We start from the raw sequence: 22,762 nt of genomic DNA, 5'->3' as shown, positions 1-22,762 counted from the left end.
TAACACCTATCCTTCTCAAACTCTTCCAAAAGATAGCAGAGGGAAGAACACAACCAAACTCATTCTACAAGGCCACCATCACCCTGATACCAAAACCAGACAAAGATGTCACAAAGAAAGAAAACTACAGACCAATATCACTGACGAACATGGATGCAAAAATCCTCAACATAATACTAGTAAACAGAATCCAACAGCACATGAAAAGGATCATACACCATGATCAATTGGGGTTTAACCCAGGAATGCAAGGATTCTTCAATATATGCATATCAATCAATGTGATAAACCATATTAACAAATTGAAGGAGAAAAACCATATGATCATCTCAATAGATGCAGAAAAAGCTTTCAACAAAATTCAACACCCATTTATGATAAAAACTCTCCAGAAAGTAGGCACAGAGGGAACTTACCTCAACATAATAAAGGCCATATATGACAAACCCACAGCCAGAATCATTCTCAGTGGTGAAAAACTGAAACCATTTCCTCTAAGATCAGGAACAAGACAAGGGTGTCCACTCTCACTACTATTATTCAACATAGTTTTGGAAGTCTTAGCCTCAGCAATCAGAGAAGAAAAAGAAAAAAAAGGAATCCAAATTGGAAAAGAAGAAGTTGAGCTGTCACTGTTTGCAGATGACACGATACTATACATAGAGAATCCTAAAGATGCTACCAGAAAACTACTAGATGTAATCAATGCATTTGGTAAAGTAGCAGGATACAAAATTAATGCACAGAAATCTCTTGCATTCCTATGTATTAATGATGAAAAATCTGAAAGAGAAAATAAGAAAACACTCCCATTTACCCTTGCAACAAAAAGAATAAAATATCTAGGAATAAACCTACCTAAGGAGACAAAAGACCTGCATGCAGAAAACTATACGACACTGATGAAAGAAATTAAAGATGATAAAAACAGATGGAGAGATATACCATGTTCTTGGATTGGAAGAATCAACACTGTGAAAATGACTATACTACCCAAAGCAATTTACAGATTCAGTGCAATCCCTATCAAACTACCAATGGCATTTTTTACAGAACCAGGACAAAAAATTTCACAATCTGTATGGAAACACAAAAGACCCCGAATAGCCAAAGGAATCTTGAGAAAGAAAAACGGAGCTAGAGGAATCAGGCTCCCGGACTTCAGAGTATACTACAAAGCTACAGTAATCAAGACAGTATGGTACTGGCACAGAAATGGAAATAAAGATCAATGGAACAGGATAGAAAGCCCAGAGATAAACCCACACACATATGGTCACCTTATTTTTGATAAAGGAGGCAAGAATATATAATAGAGAAAAGACAGCCTCTTCAATTAGTGGTGCTGGGAAAACTGGACAGCTACATGGAAAATAATGAAATTAGAACATTCCCTAACACCATACATAAAAATAAACTCAAAATGGATTAAAGACTTAAATGTAAGGCCAGACACTTTAAAACTGTTAGAGGAAAACATAGGCAGAACACTCTATGACATAAATCACAGCAAGATCTTTTCTGACCCTCCTCCTAGAGAAATGGAAATAAAAACAAAAATAACCAAATGGGACGTAATGAAACTTAGAAGCTTTTGCACAGCAAAGGAAACCATAAACAAGACGAAAAGACAGCCCTCAGAATGGGAGAAAACATTTGCAAATGAAGCAACTGACAAAGGATTAATCTCCAAAATTTACAAGCAGCTCATGCAGCTCAATATCCAAAAAACAAACAACCCAATCCAAAAATGGGCAGAAGACCTAACAGACTTTTCTCCAAAGAAGACATACAGATGGCCAAGAGGCACATGAAAAGATGCGTAACATCACTAATCATTAGAGAAATACAAATCAAAACTACAATGAGCTATCACCTCACACAGGTCAGAATGGCCATCATCAAAAAATCTATAAACAATAAATGCTGGAGAGGGTGTGGAGAAAAGGGAACCCTCTTGCAGTGTTGATGGGAATGTAAATTGGTACAGCCACTTGGAGAACAGTATGAAGTTTCCTTAAAAAATGAAAAATAGAACTACCATACGACCCAGCAATCCTACTACTGGGCATATACCCTGAGAAAACCATAATTCAAACAGAGTCATGTACCACAATGTTCATTGTTGCACTATTTACAATAGCCAGGACATGAAAGCAACCTAAATGTCCATTGACAGATGAATGGATAAAGAAGATGTGGCACATATATACAATGGAATATCACTCAGCCATAAAAAGAAATGAAACTGAGTTATTTGCAGTGAGATGGATGGACCTAGAGTCTGTCATACAGAGTGAAGTAAGTCAGAAAGAAAAAAATCACAAACCATATGCTAACACATATATATGGAATCTAAAAAAAAAAAAAGGTTCTGAAGAACCTAGGGGCAGGACAGGAATAAATATGCAGATGTAGAGAATGGACTTGATGACATGGTGGGGTGGGAAGGGTAAGCTGGGACGAAGTGAGAGAGTGGCATAGATGTATATATACCACCAAATGTAAAATAGTTAGCTAGTGGGAAGCAGCCGCATAGCACAGGGAGATCAGCTCGGTGCTTTGTGTCCACCTAGGGGGGTGGGATAGGGAGTGTGGGAGGGAGACACAAGAGGGAGGGCATATGGGGATATATGTATACGTATAGCTGATTCACTTTGTTGTAAAGCAGAAACTAACACACAATTGTAAAGCAATTATACTCCAATAAAGATGTTAAAAAATAAAAGATATGTGAATGTGTACAAATACTTTAGCCTGTCACATTTCAGAAGGAACACATCCTTTGTGGTTTAACCATATTCAACTGATTCAGAGAATGCCTTAGGAGTCAATAATTCCTGAAATTAATTAGCCTTATGGGTATATTAAACTTCCTAGTTGCCAGCAATTGGAGATAGGTAAAAAAATAATCTTACAGTGCTCTACTCATAATACAGAAGTTAAAACTGAGCAAAGGGCTTCCCTGGTGGCGCAGTGGTTGAGAATCCGCCTGCCAATGCAGGCGACATGGGTTCGTGCCCCGGTCTGGGAAGATCCCACATGCCGCGGAGCGGCTGGGCCCGTGAGCCATGGCTGCTGAGCCTGTGCGTCTGGAGCCTGTGCTCCGCAACAGGAGAGACCACAACAGTGAGAGGCCCGCGTACCACAAAAAAAAAAAAAAAAAAAAAAAAACTGAGCAAAAATTTATGTAAAATGAATTTGTAGATAGCGTTAGGTACACCAGATCCATCACAATATATTTTCTGAAAGCAAGATTCTTTGGTTGAAAAAAATTGTTCATTTCTATCACATTTAGAAACTTTAATAAATGAAAAAACTGCAATCTAGGTATAAAATTTATCAGCTATTACTATATTAAAGATAAAAGAATATAAGATGAATTCTGGATTCTGCTCTTCCACATATGAAATAATTACACTGTGACCACAAACTTATGGAAAAGTGGCAATGATGATATGTGCCATATAAACTATAAGCTTTAAAAAAAAGTAGAATCCTAACTGAATTTTCTTCTTCATCCACTTAAGCTAACTTAGGATGGTTTAATTCTTTTCTTAAAACTATAGGCTCATTCGACCTAGCCATGTGATTTGCATGCTTTTCAGTGCCAATCAGCATTCTGAATGGTAAACTGTTTAGAGGAGAAGAAAATTCTAATGGAAGTTTACCACAAAATAGCATTTTTCACTTACTTAAAACTTCATTCAAAGCAATTCCACCTCTGGAATGCCTTAACTTTATTATGTTCTTTGGACACATATCTTTCAAATCACTGAGCTCTTACCATAATGCCCTTTTCCCCCTGGGGACCTAGTGGCCCTGGATTTCCACGTTCTCCCTTTTAAAACAAAGAAAAAAGAAAAACATTGAGGCATGTTAATTAGTTATGAATGAGCTAAGCCTAGACAGGAAACTCATCCTAATATTCAGTAATTTTTAAATCTACAAATTTTGCATTTTTACCCTAAAGTTGCTAGACTTTTAATAAAAATCCTCTTAAGATACTTTTTAAGGGATAAAATACTAAAAAGTCTTATTAAAATGATGAAAATAGAAATGATGAATAATCAAGATTTAAAATTGAGCATGCATCATATTCTAGTTTTGCAAGTAGAAATTCTTATAATTTTGAGACATAAAATATAAGAACTGTAAAGTATGAAAGCATATTGTAAAAATTAAGTGTATAACCATTGAACAAAATTTTATTTCTGTAATCTGTCCATCACAATTAAGCATAATCATGATAATCACATATGCCACAGCAGATTAAAGGTCTAAACTGATTTACATTAAAATTCCAAGACTTTTCAACATGTTAGTGTAGAAAATTTAACCTAACACACAAGTAACTGAACCAGAATGAAAAAAGTACAAAACCATCTAAATTTTTTGAACTGACGTCATTTTATATTTGTTATATTGTTAATAAAAATATCAACATATGTATATCAATCACTTTTAATGTACTAAGTGAGAGTTGGAGAGATATAACAGATATATGACTTAGACTCTACCCTCAAGTAATTGAAAACATGACATTAACAAAGATGAATCAATTAAAGGACAATGAAATTTTAAATCGTGTGGTACTTATTCTAAACCCAGGAAGGGAAGAAATCAGGAAGGATTAGAATAATCTGGAAAGCCTTTACAGAGGAGATAGGAATTTAATCGAGTAGTGTAGTTTGGCTTTGAATAAATAGAGGGAAGGGGAGAGGATACTCTAAACCAAGAAAACAGTAAGAATAAGAATAGGGACAAGTATGAAATATGAGATGGGGAGCAAGAAAGGTTTATACTGGAGAATATTAGAAAATTTGTTGGATGAACTGATTAAGCCAAAATCACATAGTATCTTGACAGCAAAGTAGAGCTGTTAACAGGCTTCAACAATAGGGAGGCTAATGAAGCTTCTTCAAAATGCTTTATCATGACCCATCAGAATTAGTCTTCTGCTTATAGTATGTAGGCTGGATTAAAAGATAGGGAAAGGGTAGCGTAAATATGATAGAGGGTAAATTTAAGATAAACTAATAAGAGTATGTCTGACGGGGTAGCTTTGGATCGACTACTAGAAAGGACAAAATGTAAAGAAAAAACTCTAAGACCTGCTAAAAGATTAGGCATAGAGGATGGAGGAAAGGGAAATGCAAAGATGGGTGCACTCTATCTATTCTGGAAAACTGGAAGAATAGAGATAGGTATAAGGCATACTAATAGAAATGAGATAATTGGGAAGAGACCAGTTTGGATGTGGGAAAAGAATGATGAATTTTAAATATTGGGTTGGCCAAAAGGTTCATTTGTTTTTTTCCGTAAGATGGCTCTAGTAGCACTTAGTTGTCTTTAACTTCATTTGAAACAATTTTGTTAGATTGTATTATGACAGCTGTCATATCAGCGTGCATTTAAAAATATTATCAAAATTGGTGAATTTTTGTGTAGCCATTTTAATACTGAAGATGGAAGAAAAAAGCAACATTTTTCTGCATATTATGCTTTATTCTTTCAAGAAAGGTAAAAACGCAACTGAAACGCAAAAACAAGATCTGTGCAGTGTATGGAGAAGGTGCTGTGACTGATCAAACGTCTCAAAAGTGGTTTGCGAAGTTTTGTGCTAGAGGTTTCTTGCTGGATGATGCTCCACAGTCGGGTAGACCAGTTGAAGTTGATAGCAATCAAATCAAGACATTAATTGAGAACAATCAACGTTATAGCACAATATCCAAATCAAGCGTTGAAAATCATTTCTACCAGCTTGGTTATACTAATTGCTTTGATGTTTGGGTTTCACATAATTTAAGCAAAAAAACAATTCTTGACCATATTTCTGCATGTGATTCTCTAGTAAAACATAATAAAAATGTTCCGTTTTTAAAACAAATTGTGATGGGCGATGAAAAGTGGAAACTGTACAATAATGTGGAACGGAAGAGATGGTGAGGCAAGTGAAATGAACCACCACCAACCACACCAAAGGCCGGTCTTCATCCAAAGAAGTTGACGCTGTACATATGGTGAGATTGGAAGGGAGTCCTCTATTATGAGCTCCCTCCAGAAAACCAAACGATTAATTCCACCAAGTACTGCTCCCAATTAGACCAACTGAAAGCAGCACTGGATAAAAAGCGTCCGAAATTAGTCAACAGAAAACTCATAATCTTCCATCAGGATAACGCAAGACCACATGTTTCTCTGATGACAAGAAATAAAAACTGTTACAACTTGGCTGGGACGTTCTGATTCATCCGCCGTATTCACCAGACATTGCACCTTCGGATATCCATTTGTTCCGGTCTTCACAAAATTCTCTTAATGGAAAAAATTTCAATTCCCTGGAAGACTGTAAAAGGCACCTGGAACAGTTCTTTGCTCAAAAAAGATAAAAAGTTTTGGGAAGATGGAATTATGAAGTTGTCAGAAAAATGGGAGAAGGTAGTGGAACAAAACAGTGAATAAGTTGTTCAATAAAGTTCTTGGTGAAAATGAAAAATGTGTCTTTTATTTTTTACTTAAAAACTGAAGGAATCTTTTGGCAAAGCCAGTATGTTGAGTTTGACTTAAATTAAAAATTTCAGATGGAAATAACTGGAATATTATCTAATTTACTTCTAATCCTGGCTCTACTTAATTATTCACAAAGAGTAGCCTTGCATATTAGACTATCATGCTTCCGCTTTATATTCAGCAAGTCAGGTTCCAGTCAAAGACTTGAAGTTTTTGGTTTATTACCTACTAGTTCATGATAAGATTCTATTAAAAAAAATTCAAGAAAATGCCCTTGCTGGTTTCAAATAAAGAATTACTTATTTTTTTTAAAAAAACTTTCCTAAATTTGAAATTCAATATGGAAAATCACTCCCAAGATAATGATTTCTAGGAAATTCTTAAGCAAATTACAATTTCCATCACAACAGCCAAAAAGATCCTTGAATAACTTCATACTGAATTCCAAGAGGATATAGAGTTTGTGACTGAAACTTGGATCAGGTAAAGTGATAACTTATTCTTCACTTTCAAAACTGTTTCCTTTAGGAGCTTGTTCTCATAAGTAGATTTAAATATTTTCTAGTCATAAACCTAGACCATCAATTTCATCTTTTCTCTTCAGAACACATCATTATAACCAAAAGAGTACACTGCCTTTTAAAAATTAGAAACATACATGCTATCAGCTATATTTCAATATATTTAAGAGATTCAGTACAGGTAATGCATTTTAAGTTATGAGTAATTTCTAATTTCTAATTCATAAAATATCATATGACTGTCTCTCCTTTGAGTTTAGCTTAGAATCCTTACTATTGAACAAAACAATGAAAGAAATTACCTTTTCACCAGTGCTTCCAGTCATTCCAACTTCTCCAGGTAAACCAACAGGTCCCTTTTAGGAAAAAATATAATAGAAAATACACATATATTGTATTACTATTTTAGCATCCTGGTTTTAAATCACCTATAAACATGATGTTTCTTTCTAACTCATCCTAAATTTTATCTTAGAGTAAAATTCCTCCTGGTATAGGCATCCGGCCTAAGACTTCACATCAGAATTAATTATTCAGTTAATCAACAAATATATATGAATGTCTAATATGTGACAGGCTGGCTGCTGGGAGGTGCTGAGTTTCAAATTCAAACATAGTCCCTGTCCTTGTAGAACTTACAGTTCAGTAGATGTCATAAGAACTCTTGCAGTTTTTGTAGATTCTTGATGTGGATACACTAGCTTAAGAATCATTTGTGACTTCCTTCTTTGAAAGCTCCTCAACACATGAGGGAATAGCACATATCCACTCGTTAATTCATTCAAAAAATATCTGGTGCCTACTTTGTGCCATGCACTCTGCTGCTTGCTGAGGTTTCATTAGTAAGCAAAAGGAGATCTAGGCCCTGCCCTGATGAGGCAAAAAGTCTTGTAACAGAAACAAGAACAACTAAATTAGAAAGTGAACATTTATAAATTATGATACAGGTTCACAAAGGAAACAACTGTGATGCTGAGGTGGAGAATAAAAGACAAGACCTATTTTAGGAAAGATGGTCAGGGTAAACCTGAGACCTGACATTTAAACTGAAAGCTGAAGAATAAAAAGAGGCCAGCCAGCCAAGCGCAGAAAGGAGGAAGAGCGTTCTAGGTGGAGAAAATAGCTTGAAGTAAAGAATGAATTTGGCAGAAGAAGTGAAAGAAAGCAATCAGTACCACTGTTTCAGAGTGAACAACGCTCAGGGTGCATCTACCTTTGTCGCTCTGGATTCTACTTCAAGTAGTGTAGAAAGCAAAAATGGTAACGTAGAACAAGCTTTACAACAAGAGTATAATCCTTCTCCGACTGTCTTCAATTATGAAGTTATTTTCTACTTTTATTTAAAAATGTATGAAACATTTTCTTTTTCAATAGCTACCAAGCAAAGACACTATTTAGATTATATAATATTACATACTAGCATATAGAAGGTACCTGAAGCATGAAAAAATGGTTTGCTGTGTTGAAGCTACCTGAAGTTAATGTATGGGGCATGATTTTATCCACATATATTGGGTTGGCCAAAAAGTCTGTTCATGTTTTTCCCGCTCTTACGTAAGATCTTACAGAAAAACCCAAACGAAATTTTTGGCCAATCCAATATCTATATCCTCATCCATATCTATCTATCTATCTATCTATCTATCTATCTATCTATCTAGTGATTATGTATACATTAACATATGTTAAATACTTTCTGTGTGTCTGATTTAATCCTCACAACAACTATATCTGGTAGTATTATCATGATTCCCCTTTAACAGATGAGGCAGATGAGTTAAGAAGCTTTCTAAGGTAGATGAGTTTAAATAGTATAGATGAGTTTAAGTGGCTACTGAACACTTGAAATGTGGCTAGTCCAAACTGACATGTGCTTAAATGTAAAAGACACACTAGATTTCAAAAACCTATTACAAAAAGAATGCAAAACAGGCAAAAATAGTTTTGTTATCAAAATCTTTGCATATGAAGGAACATCCACACATATTTATTTATTTTGGCTATGATGGTGATGTGTACCTGTATAGACACATACACAACCAGTGATTTTTTTCATCACCAACCAGTAAATCTTTGACTAACTATATTATTCACCTTTTATGAAAGAGAGGACATTATAGCCTTCTTTTAAAAAATTTTTATTGGAGTATAGCTGCTTTACCATGTTGTGTTAATTTCTACTGCATAGCAAAGTGAATCAACTATACATACACATGTATCCCCTCTTTTTTGGATTTCCTTCCCATTTGGATCCAATGACTTAGGAATAACATTTAGCATTCACTGAAATGATGTCAAGAACTATGATACAATCCTTCTTGATAATCTCCGACTGCTTCTTCCTATTGTTACTTGATCTGTACAGTGCCCTTGAAAAGGAAAGTGGAGTCAAGAAAACTGAAGAACTGAGGAGTTAGGTCTTCTTTTAAGATACCACAGTAAATCAATGGCATAGTCACAACTAAATTCCAGTCTTCTGTGGCCAAAGCTATTTCTATTACACCATGTTGCTGCTATGCTACTTGTTTAAAACAGATTTTTTTGAACCCCTGAAACTAACACAATAGTGTAGATCAACTATACTTCAATAAAAATAGATTTAAAAACCTTTTTAAATGTAAAATATCTAGTTAATGACTATTTGCATATTAAAATGATAATGCTTTGGATATATTAGTTTAAGTAAAATATTACTAAAATCATTTTCACCATTTTTTTTTACCTTTTTAAATATGGCTACTGGAAAATTTTTAATTACATTTGTGACTTGCATCATATTTCTATTGCACAGCATTGATCTATATTCTTAAGCAATATGCTAATATTAGTAGTTACATCCAGATGGAAGTGATCTGATAATTTATTTCTATGCCTATTTAAGTTTAAGAGAGTGAATACTTTCACTCTGAAACAATCAATGATCAATGGTCAGTTAATCAAATCTGAGCAGGAACAATGAAATAGAACTCTTTTGTGAGACAATAACCAAAATAGCAGAACCCGAACACAGACTAGTCTTAATTCAGGGGGAAAAAAACCCCATTTCCTAACATATAAAATCTAGATGAGTGAATGGAGTAGATCCATTTGGTCTATCCCAATATTGACCATGCATACCAGAGTAATATTACCTACAAAAGTATTTTGTTTAACCCACAGCTCACACTTACTAATTTTAAAAAGCTGAATAAAGGTGCTAAGATTTACCAATCTGGAGATTTTATATATAAAGATTTACAGGATGCCTGTCTTCAGAGCACTAGCATGGTGTAGGCTAGCATTCTCAAAGGCAAATATTGGATAAGCATTCTTTATTTCACCACATTCCCTACCAATTTCTTGTCTCATACCTGACCATTTCACTTATTTATTATACTACATGGCTGGTCCCAATAGGGCATTTGAGTTTGTCACCCCGATGTAAGTATTAGAAGGTGCAGTCCATCAAAAGGGCATAATTGGAAGAGATAGGTTCTTACTAGAAAAACAATTCATAGGATTACATCCACATCCATAGGATCCATAGGGAATCTTTAATGAAACTTAGCTAGGGAACAGATTTAAAGTGGTTCCCTTGGACTATTCCAGGACCTCAAAAAGTCTAATACAAACATACTAAATCTGATAACACTAGAAGTGTTGGCTAGAATGTGGGGACAGAATTCATACATAGGAAGGATATAAATTGGTACATCACTTTGGACAGCATTTTACTGTATGTAGTAAAACAGAAGATGAACTTAACCCACAACCTAGCACTTTCATTTCTAACTGTATACATGGGTTTCTACTCTCACATATATGCACTAGGAGATACACAGAAAATGTCCATGCTGGCATTATTTAAGTAGAGAAGAAGAATCATCTGAATTATCAGTATGGAAACTGATAAACTGAAATTTATTTGTACAGTGGAAAAACTCAACAGCAGTTAAAATTAATGGACCAGACAGATCTATAAATATCAATATGAATAAACCTTTTAAGAAAACAACGTTGAGTGGGAAAAAAAGCATACAACCTTTTCAAAAGAATATGTCATTATGAAACCATTTTATGAAAAATTTTAAAACACATATGATAGTATAACTTGTTAGTGGCATAAAACACATGGAAATTACATACAAAACTTTAAGATAATGGTTTGTGTCTATGTATAGACTGGTAGCTCACTGTTATTTTAATTTGCATTTTTCTGGTAACTAGTGAGTCTGAACTTCTCTTCATATACTTGTTGGACTTTTTTTGTGCAATTTCTATCCATATCTTTTGTCCAAATTTTGCTCTTGAGGTTGCCTATATTTTTTGTGATAATTTTCAGGAATTCTTATACATTCAAGGTATAAACTCCTTGCTGGTTTTAGATGTTATAAATTCCTTCTTGTGATTCATCACCTGTGAGATTATTTTGACATCCTTCATTGATAGAAATCCTTAATTTTGAGGTAGCCACATACAACCATTTTTTGCCTTATGATTTGTATTTTCTGGATCTTGTTTAAGAAGCCTTCCTCTACCTTTATGTCATTAGGTAATGGGCATTCTTTTCTATTAGTGTTAACTTTTTAAGGTAGGTCTTTAATCCATCTGGAGTCCATCTTTTTCACCAGGTGTGAGACAGAGATCCAACTAAATTTTTTCCACATAGTGACCCAGTTTTCCAAATACTATACATACTAAAATTTATTTTTCCCATTAATTTGTGGTGTCAATCTTTTAAAAAATTTTATCGAGGTATAAATGACATACAACAATATGTTAGCTTTAGGTGTACAGCATAATGATTCAATATTTGTATATATTGTGAAATGATCATCACAATAAGTCTAGTTAATATCCCTCATCACCATACACAGTTACAGAATTTTTTTCTTGTGATGAGAACATTTAAGATTGACTCTCTTGGCGACTTTCAGATATGCAATACAGTATTATTAACTATAGCTTCTATGCTGTACATTACATCCCCGTGGCTTACTTATTTTTTAACTGGAAATTTGTACCTTTTGACCCCCTTCACCTATTTTGCCCACCCCTCAGCCCCTGCCTCTGGCAACCATCAATCTATTCTCTGTGTCTATGAGCTTGGTTTAAAAATTATTTTTTTTTAGGGCTTCCCTGGTGGTGCAGTGGTTGGGAGTCCACCTGCCGATGCGGGGGACGTGGGTTCGTGCCCCGGTCCGGGAGGATCCCGCGTGCCGCGGAGCGGCTGGGCCTGTGAGCCATGGCCGCTGAGCCTGTGCTCCGCAATGGGAGAGGCCGCGGCAGTGAGAGGCCCGTGTACCGGAAAAAAAAAAAAAAAATTATTTTTTTTAGATTCCACATATACATGAGATTATATGGTATTTGTCATTGACTTATTTCACTTAGCATAATGTCCTCAAGGCTCATCCATGTTGCCACAAATGGCAAGCTGTACCCTTTTTATGGTTGAATAGTGTTTCACTGTACACATAAACCACATCTTCTTTACCCATTCATCCATCGATGGACACTTAAAAAGGTTGTTTCCATATCTTGGCTATTGTAAACAATGCTTCAGTGAACATAGGGGTGCATATATATTTTCAAATTCATGCTTTTGTTTTCCTCAGATAAATACCTAGAAGTGGAATCATATGGTAGTTCTATTTTTAATTTTTTGAGGGACCTCCATATTGTTTTCCACAGTGGCTGCACCAGTTTACATTCTCACCAACGGTGCACGAGGGTTCCCTTTTCTCCACATTCTCGCCAACACTTGTTATTTCTTATCTTTTTGATAATAGCTATTCTAACAGGTGTGAGGTGATATCTCATTGTGGTTTTGATTTGCATTTCCCTGATGATTAGTGATGTTGAGCATCTTTTCCTTTACCTGTTGGCCATCCGTACATCTCATTTGGAAAAATACCTATTCAGACCCTCTGCTCATTTTTAAATCAAATTGCTTGTTTTTTTGCTATTGAGTTGTATGAGTTCTTTATATATTTTGGATATTAGCTCCTTATGAGATATATGATTTGCAAACATTTTCTTCCATTCACTAGGTTGCCTCTTCATTTTGTTAATGATTTCCTTTGCTATGCAGAAGCTTTCGAGTTTGATGTAGTTCCACTTGTTTATTTTTGCTTTTATTGTCTTTGCTTTCAGTGTCAAATCCAAAAAAATCAGTGGTGCCGTTCTTTTTTTTTTTTCTTTTCTTTTTTTGTTTTTTTTTTTTGCAGTACACAGGCCTCTCGCTGTTGTGGCCTCTCCCGTTGCAGAGCACAGGCTCCGGACGCACAGGCCCAGTGGCCATGGCTCACGGGCCCAGCCGCTCCGCGGCATGTGGGATCCTCCTAGACCGGGGCACGAACCCGTACCCCTGCATCGGCAGGCAGACTCTCAACCACTGCGCCACTAGGGAAGGCCTGTGGTGCCATTCTTATAACATTTTATACATGGCATATTTCTAAGCTCTCTACTCTAGTACATTAATTATTTCTGTTTTCTCCTCTTTGAAAATTCTATCACTCATTTTTTTTCTAATGTTTTTATAGCTATTCCTACTACAGGACTGAAAACAAGCACTCAAAACAGGTTTAGATCAGTAGTAAAGAATCTGAACTACACATGCTTTATATCTACTTACTCTTTAAATCTATATTACTGTTTGATCTGAAAACTATCCACACACCTGGAAATCAATAGGTGAATCAGATGAAGACATTTAGAGCTGAGGCCTCTCAAATTTCCTTAAACCTAGGATGTTATTGATTGTAAGCTGCACTATTACTTTTGTATCTCTAAAGAGAAAAAAGATTCTTCCAAGTAATTTAATTCACCACTGATTGTAAGAAACATCCTAATTTTACAAATACTAAAATGTGAAAAAAATTGTATTATTGTTAAGAATATTCACTGCTCCTTTCTGTCGAAAGATATTTTAAAACCATCACAATGACTCAATTTTATTCTTGGCTTGATTTGATGTTTTATTAAGACTGATTCCTCCCAATACTTTTCTTCAGTTTTTTTACATCTGTTGTCAAGTTAGACACTTCTGCAGAAATATTCAAGTAGTACTGGAATGATGTACATTTTCCCAAAGACGAAATGCATAAAATTTCGTTCTTATTTCATTAGTTCTTAATTATTTATCATGTATAAGACACTACACTTGTCAATTAATAACTAAAATATAAAGCAGATAACAAAAATTTCCGTGAGATAAATCACTATAGAATATCAGATAAAGTAGGAGTCAGCAAACCATGACCCCAGGGGCTGGCTGCGTGTTTTTTGTAAATAAAGATTTGCTGGAACACAGCCATGACCTTTTGTTGACCTATTGCCTATGGCTGCTTTCCCCCTATGAAGGCAGAGCTGAGTAGTTGGGACAGAGATTTTATGGCCCACAAAACCCAAACCATTTCTGTTGGGTATTTAAGGGAAATACAAAGCAGTCATTGAAGCCATAGCCTCAGCTTATAAGAATTATCAGCAATTTATACTTTTTGATCAAGAATTTTCATTAAAAAAAGTTTCAAAACACTGATTCCATGCCTAACACACATTAAAAAAACACACAAAGCTTTTAGCTAGATAGAACATGCCATGCTATGTGTCAAGAGCTAGATAACTGTACGATAAATGAAAACATTCACTTTTTCCAAAATGGAATATATAATAGTCTATTTAAAGATTTTGTTAGCTAAAGTGGAAACTCAAAAAGCCTTATGTATAATAAATCAGTTCTTAGAATTGAAAAGAAATACTATTTTTTCCCAAAAGTCAGTAAAAACTCTAAAATACTCAGGTTCTATTTTTTAAAGTAACCACATCCTACTTATTCACTGAAGACTGATATAAAATTAGGATATTTCCTAGTTGAAGCTAAATTTTTAAAAAACTTTACATGAAGTTCTTAGACTTGACAATTATCTTTAAAAAATCACTGTGCCTTCAACTGTAGTTTAAAACTACTCTATATTGTTTCAAATTTTCTTTTCAATGTAGAAACAACCGTATTTATAGGATAAAGAATTTCAGACCCCCAAACTCTTCAAATTCACTTGAAAATATAATATATAAAGCTAATTCCCTAGGATTTAGTTTTTTTTTTTTTTTTTTGGTACGCGGTCCTCTCACTGCTGTGGCCCCTCCCATTGCGGAGCACAGGCTCCGGACGCGCAGGCTCAGCGGCCATGGCTCACACGCCCAGCTGCTCAGCGGCATGTGGGATCTTCCCGGACCAGGGCACGAACCCGTGTCCCCTGCATCGGCAGGCGGACTCTCAACCACTGCGCCACCAGGGAAGCCCTTAGTTAAAACACATATGATAGTATAACTTGTTAGTGGCATAAAACACATGGAAATTACATACAAAACTTTAAGATAATGGTTTGTGTCTATGTATAGACTGGTAGCTCACTGTTATTTTAATTTGCATTTTTCTGGTAACTAGTGAGTCTGAACTTCTCTTCATATACTTGTTGGACTTTTTTTGTGCAATTTCTATCCATATCTTTTGTCCAAATTTTGCTCTTGAGGTTGCCTATATTTTTTGTGATAATTTTCAGGAATTCTTATACATTCAAGGTATAAACTCCTTGCTGGTTTTAGATGTTATAAATTCCTTCTTGTGATTCATCACCTGTGAGATTATTTTGACATCCTTCATTGATAGAAATCCTTAATTTTGAGGTAGCCACATACAACCATTTTTTGCCTTATGATTTGTATTTTCTGGATCTTGTTTAAGAAGCCTTCCTCTACCTTTATGTCATTAGGTAATGGGCATTCTTTTCTATTAGTGTTAACTTTTTAAGGTAGGTCTTTAATCCATCTGGAGTCCATCTTTTTCACCAGGTGTGAGACAGAGATCCAACTAAATTTTTTCCACATAGTGACCCAGTTTTCCAAATACTATACATACTAAAATTTATTTTTCCCATTAATTTGTGGTGTCAATCTTTTAAAAAATTTTATCGAGGTATAAATGACATACAACAATATGTTAGCTTTAGGTGTACAGCATAATGATTCAATATTTGTATATATTGTGAAATGATCATCACAATAAGTCTAGTTAATATCCCTCATCACCATACACAGTTACAGAATTTTTTTCTTGTGATGAGAACATTTAAGATTGACTCTCTTGGCGACTTTCAGATATGCAATACAGTATTATTAACTATAGCTTCTATGCTGTACATTACATCCCCGTGGCTTACTTATTTTTTAACTGGAAATTTGTACCTTTTGACCCCCTTCACCTATTTTGCCCACCCCTCAGCCCCTGCCTCTGGCAACCATCAATCTATTCTCTGTGTCTATGAGCTTGGTTTAAAAATTATTTTTTTTAGGGCTTCCCTGGTGGCGCAGTGGTTGGGAGTCCACCTGCCGATGCGGGGGACGTGGGTTCGTGCCCCGGTCCGGGAGGATCCCGCGTGCCGCGGAGCGGCTGGGCCTGTGAGCCATGGCCGCTGAGCCTGTGCTCCGCAATGGGAGAGGCCGCGGCAGTGAGAGGCCCGTGTACCGGAAAAAAAAAAAAAAAATTATTTTTTTTAGATTCCACATATACATGAGATTATATGGTATTTGTCATTGACTTATTTCACTTAGCATAATGTCCTCAAGGCTCATCCATGTTGCCACAAATGGCAAGCTGTACCCTTTTTATGGTTGAATAGTGTTTCACTGTACACATAAACCACATCTTCTTTACCCATTCATCCATCGATGGACACTTAAAAAGGTTGTTTCCATATCTTGGCTATTGTAAACAATGCTTCAGTGAACATAGGGGTGCATATATATTTTCAAATTCATGCTTTTGTTTTCCTCAGATAAATACCTAGAAGTGGAATCATATGGTAGTTCTATTTTTAATTTTTTGAGGGACCTCCATATTGTTTTCCACAGTGGCTGCACCAGTTTACATTCTCACCAACGGTGCACGAGGGTTCCCTTTTCTCCACATTCTCGCCAACACTTGTTATTTCTTATCTTTTTGATAATAGCTATTCTAACAGGTGTGAGGTGATATCTCATTGTGGTTTTGATTTGCATTTCCCTGATGATTAGTGATGTTGAGCATCTTTTCCTTTACCTGTTGGCCATCCGTACATCTCATTTGGAAAAATACCTATTCAGACCCTCTGCTCATTTTTAAATCAAATTGCTTGTTTTTTTGCTATTGAGTTGTATGAGTTCTTTATATATTTTGGATATTAGCTCCTTATGAGATATATGATTTGCAAACATTTTCTTCCATTCACTAGGTTGCCTCTTCATTTTGTTAATGATTTCCTTTGCTATGCAGAAGCTTTCGAGTTTGATGTAGTTCCACTTGTTTATTTTTGCTTTTATTGTCTTTGCTTTCAGTGTCAAATCCAAAAAAATCAGTGGTGCCGTTCTTTTTTTTTTTTCTTTTCTTTTTTTGTTTTTTTTTTTTGCAGTACACAGGCCTCTCGCTGTTGTGGCCTCTCCCGTTGCAGAGCACAGGCTCCGGACGCACAGGCCCAGTGGCCATGGCTCACGGGCCCAGCCGCTCCGCGGCATGTGGGATCCTCCTAGACCGGGGCACGAACCCGTACCCCTGCATCGGCAGGCAGACTCTCAACCACTGCGCCACTAGGGAAGGCCTGTGGTGCCATTCTTATAACATTTTATACATGGCATATTTCTAAGCTCTCTACTCTAGTACATTAATTATTTCTGTTTTCTCCTCTTTGAAAATTCTATCACTCATTTTTTTTCTAATGTTTTTATAGCTATTCCTACTACAGGACTGAAAACAAGCACTCAAAACAGGTTTAGATCAGTAGTAAAGAATCTGAACTACACATGCTTTATATCTACTTACTCTTTAAATCTATATTACTGTTTGATCTGAAAACTATCCACACACCTGGAAATCAATAGGTGAATCAGATGAACACATTTAGAGCTGAGGCCTCTCAAATTTCCTTAAACCTAGGATGTTATTGATTGTAAGCTGCACTATTACTTTTGTATCTCTAAAGAGAAAAAAGATTCTTCCAAGTAATTTAATTCACCACTGATTGTAAGAAACATCCTAATTTTACAAATACTAAAATGTGAAAAAAATTGTATTATTGTTAAGAATATTCACTGCTCCTTTCTGTCGAAAGAGTACCCATCCCTGCATTGTTGATGTCAGCCTTGGCCATGTGGCTTGCAGTGTCAATGGCAAAAATATAATCCTCCATCTTGCTGACATCTGGCTTCTCTTTGTAACTTACTTTGACCAAATAAAAGTGAGTATGTGTGGTAGTGGTATGTGCCACTTTTTTCTTTTTGTAAGCCAGTTTCTTTTTTTCCTTCTACCCTGAAGTCAGCCATGTCCCAAATAGGAGCTGCTCCTGAAGCCTAGGTGTCAGAATGCAGAAGAGATGGATAGAGCTACAGCCAACCAACAGCGGACAGAGTGCAAGTAACAAGCAAACTTTTGTTGTCATAAGCCACTGATGTTTTGAGGGTGTTTCTTCCTGCAGCAAAACTTAGCCTAATGTGACTGATGCAACTTGTATTTTAAAACTGATGAAATCTGGTACTTATTTGCCTGAAAAACAGGTGATTTTCCTTCACTTTCTTCTAACCCATGTACTAAAGGCCTTAGGAAATGGTGGATCCATAAGAAAAAAGGAAGCCGGGCATCTCAGTCACTTTGTAGGAGAGAGCTACCTGGTAATACCCACACTGGACTATTAACATGAGCAAAAACAACTTATTATCAAGTTAAGCCTACAAAAAATTTTAGGTTTATTTGTTATAGCTGTTAATATTCTCCTAAAAATATAGTAAATTAAACTATGTGTTGACATAAAATTGAAAAACTTTGTAATCTAGCTCAATTGGCTTATTCAAAAGTTAGTCTCACAGAAATCTTTTTATAAATGAAGATGGTATAAAGTGCACTGAACCAACCTCTAGTTTCGATTGCAAATCAACTTATTCAATAAGTGCAAAATGGTTTGAAGAAAATAAAATTAAACACATATTTATGTGTTCATGTAACAGCTCTGTGCTAAGAGTGGTAGAGGATACAAAGATGAGTGAAATATAATAAGGCGTTCATAATCTAGTAAGTTGGATGAGGAAAAGCATATTTTCTGTAAGTTAAGAGAAGAAAAATAAAATCCTATATAACGCAAAGGCAGCAGAGATTATGTCTGGTTGAGAACATAAGGAAAAGCTTTACAGAGAACACAGTATTCGAGGTACGGCCAACTGTTGACAAGATAAATGGTGAAAGTGTATTCAAAGTAGAGGGAATGATCTGAACAGAAAATGGGAGGTAGCAAATGATGAAACATATGTCAAACATAAAGCAAATCCAGATTGTCTGGCAAACAGGATATGTGTAGGAAAGAGACTGGGATAGATATGGTTATATACTATTGAGGGCTTTGACTGCCAAGTGTGTTTGTGGTGTTTGAAGAAAAATTTGTGTTTGTAGAAGAATCATTGTCGTTTTGAGTAAAGGAGGAATGTAATCGTATCTGTACTTAATGGACAGTAATTTAACAACACTGTGTTCAATGTGTGGAAATGGGTAAAAGATACAAAATGGTGTAAACAGTTAGAAGTTATTGTAATTGTCTAGTTTAAGTGTAATGACTCTTATGACAATGGTATCATGACTCAAAGAAACAGTAGCTCAGGGGAGAAGCCAGTGTCAGAGGAGAGATGATGAATTAAGCCATGGGACAATTATGGCTCTTAATTGACAGTTATGGCTCATGGGACAATCAGAGAGTCTATCCTGAAATATTAATTTGTGAGTCCATAGAAAAATCAATTCCTGAAATCATAAGAATGATGCAGTGCATACAGTAATAACAAGAAAAACAGCAGAGAATTTTAATGAAAATTCTTTGGAAGCAAGAGATAGAAGGAAAAACAAAAGGAAGAGAGGAGGAGAATCAGGAATGTGCAAAGAAAGTTCAAGAAGGGAAAAGTTTCAGAAAGCGAGACATCAGTGTTATGTGGAAGGGTTGAGAAGGATAAATATTGAGACAAAGTCATAGGATTTGGCAATTAGAAGGTTGGTGGTGACCTTTAAGAACAATTTCAGTACCTTTTGTGTGTTTGAATGTAATTTTGCCAAAGAGAATACAAGTGAGGAGAAAGTGGAAAAAAACTGTGTAGTTTATTCTTTTAAGAAGTTTGACAGCAGAAAGGAGGAGGCACAATAACTGCTTGAGGACACAGTTTGAAAATTATTTTATTTAGAATCTAATTTTTGTTCTATGTGCCAAATAAAAGAAACTCATCTACAATAGAAAAATACTCTTCTAAACAGAAGGAAATTATATTCAAAACCTAACTTTTTTTTGCTCTATTTCATAAAATGAGTTTTGTTTTGTTTTGTTTTTAAAAGAAAACAGACTAATTCAACACATCTGTATCAGAGAGAAGATATTGGCAGGTTTTACATGCTCCCAAGGTCTATGTCCTAGCCAGTTGCCTCTAGACAGATTCCTTGCACTGGGAATGCTTTGTGAGTTACAGAACTCACAGCAGAGAGACATGTATTAGGCAAAGGTGCCCTATAACCTTCTCTTCCATATTGCAGAAACACTGTTTAAAAGGACAGATTATGGTGCTATGACTTGTTCTAATTTTTACCCATGAAACCTTAAGTGCCACATATGCCAAAGAGAGTCAAGGGCAGAAAGTTATCTGTTCAATTTTAAAGTGCTCAAATGCAAATTATGGGTATGTGGAAATGGGCATAATTTATTCATATTTTTAATCTATGGATCCTCAGAAGAAAAATATGGATGGCCTCCATTTCTGTTCTTTTCAATTCATTCTTATTCATTTCAAAACAAATGTTGAAATCTTTTATATTATTGTATTAGTTATCTATTGCTACAGAACAGATTACCCCAAAGTCAGTGGCTTAAAACAATAAATACTTATCTCACAGTTTCTGTCAATCAAGAATTCACTAGTGCTTAGCTCAGACATTTTCTGAGTTCTGGCTCAGAGTTTTTCATGAGGTTGTAGTCAAGATATGACATAAACTGCAGTCATCTGAAGTCTTGACTGAGACTAGGGAATCCATTTCCAAGAAGGCTGTTAGCTGGAGGCCTCAGTTTCTCGCTATGTAGGCCTCCGTATGGCCTGACTTCATGGCAGTTGGTTCCCCCCCCCAGAGTGAATAATCCAAGAGAGAGAGTGAGCAAGGAAGAAGCTGCAATGTCTTTTATGACCTAGTTACACACAGCTATTTCTGCCATAGCCTATTCATTAGAAGCAACTCATGAAGTCCACTCCACACTGAGTGTGAAATAAGACTATCTTTTGGAAGGGGGAACATCAAAGAATTTGCAGACATATTTTAAAACCATCACAATGACTCAATTTTATTCTTGGCTTGATTTGATGTTTTATTAAGACTGATTCAACCCAATACTTTTCTTCAGTTTTTTTACATCTGTTGTCAAGTTAGACACTTCTGCAGAAATATTCTAAGTAGTACTGGAATGATGTACATTTTCCCAAAGACAAAATGCATAAAATTTCGTTCTTATTTCATTAGTTCTTAATTATTTATCATGTATAAGACACTACACTTGTCAATTAATAACTAAAATATAAAGCAGATAACAAAAATTTCCGTGAGATAAATCACTATAGAATATCAGATAAAGTAGGAGTCAGCAAACCATGACCCCAGGGGCTGGCTGCGTGTTTTTTGTAAATAAAGATTTGCTGGAACACAGCCATGACCTTTTGTTGACCTATTGCCTATGGCTGCTTTCCCCCTATGAAGGCAGAGCTGAGTAGTTGGGACAGAGATTTTATGGCCCACAAAACCCAAACCATTTCTGTTGGGTATTTAAGGGAAATACAAAGCAGTCATTGAAGCCATAGCCTCAGCTTATAAGAATTATCAGCAATTTATACTTTTTGATCAAGAATTTTCATTAAAAAAAGTTTCAAAACACTGATTCCATGCCTAACACACATTAAAAAAACACACAAAGCTTTTAGCTAGATAGAACATGCCATGCTATGTGTCAAGAGCTAGATAACTGTACGATAAATGAAAACATTCACTTTTTCCAAAATGGAATATATAATAGTCTATTTAAAGATTTTGTTAGCTAAAGTGGAAACTCAAAAAGCCTTATGTATAATAAATCAGTTCTGAGAATTGAAAAGAAATACTATTTTTTCCCAAAAGTCAGTAAAAACTCTAAAATACTCAGGTTCTATTTTTTAAAGTAACCACATCCTACTTATTCACTGAAGACTGATATAAAATTAGGATATTTCCTAGTTGAAGCTAAATTTTTAAAAAACTTTACATGAAGTTCTTAGACTTGACAATTATCTTTAAAAAATCACTGTGCCTTCAACTGTAGTTTAAAACTACTCTATATTGTTTCAAATTTTCTTTTCAATGTAGAAACAACCGTATTTATAGGATAAAGAATTTCAGACCCCCAAACTCTTCAAATTCACTTGAAAATATAATATATAAAGCTAATTCCCTAGGATTTAGTTTTTTTTTTTTTTTTTTTTCGGTACGCGGTCCTCTCACTGCTGTGGCCCCTCCCATTGCGGAGCACAGGCTCCGGACGCGCAGGCTCAGCGGCCATGGCTCACACGCCCAGCTGCTCAGCGGCATGTGGGATCTTCCCGGACCAGGGCACGAACCCGTGTCCCCTGCATCGGCAGGCGGACTCTCAACCACTGCGCCACCAGGGAAGCCCTTAGTT

The 22,762-nt window shown here is 35.6% G+C and overlaps 1 protein-coding gene across 1 annotated transcript in view; it reads right to left on the bottom strand.

The window, feature by feature from the left end:
* The window catches only part of COL24A1 (collagen type XXIV alpha 1 chain), a 423,812-nt gene that overhangs the window by 156,660 nt on the left and 244,390 nt on the right, over window positions 1-22,762 (bottom strand). Inside the window, exons 25-26 of the mRNA XM_024119550.3 lie at window positions 7,337-7,390; window positions 3,788-3,841 (exon numbers count right to left, since the gene is read on the bottom strand). Coding sequence (XP_023975318.1) covers window positions 3,788-3,841; window positions 7,337-7,390 — 108 coding nt within the window. The remainder of the gene's footprint in view (window positions 1-3,787; window positions 3,842-7,336; window positions 7,391-22,762) is intronic.

This window comes from Physeter macrocephalus, chromosome 4 (assembly GCF_002837175.3).
Source record: "Physeter macrocephalus isolate SW-GA chromosome 4, ASM283717v5, whole genome shotgun sequence".
NCBI classification, from domain to species: Eukaryota; Metazoa; Chordata; class Mammalia; order Artiodactyla; family Physeteridae; genus Physeter; species Physeter macrocephalus.
This window is presented reverse-complemented; position numbering and strand designations above follow the sequence as displayed.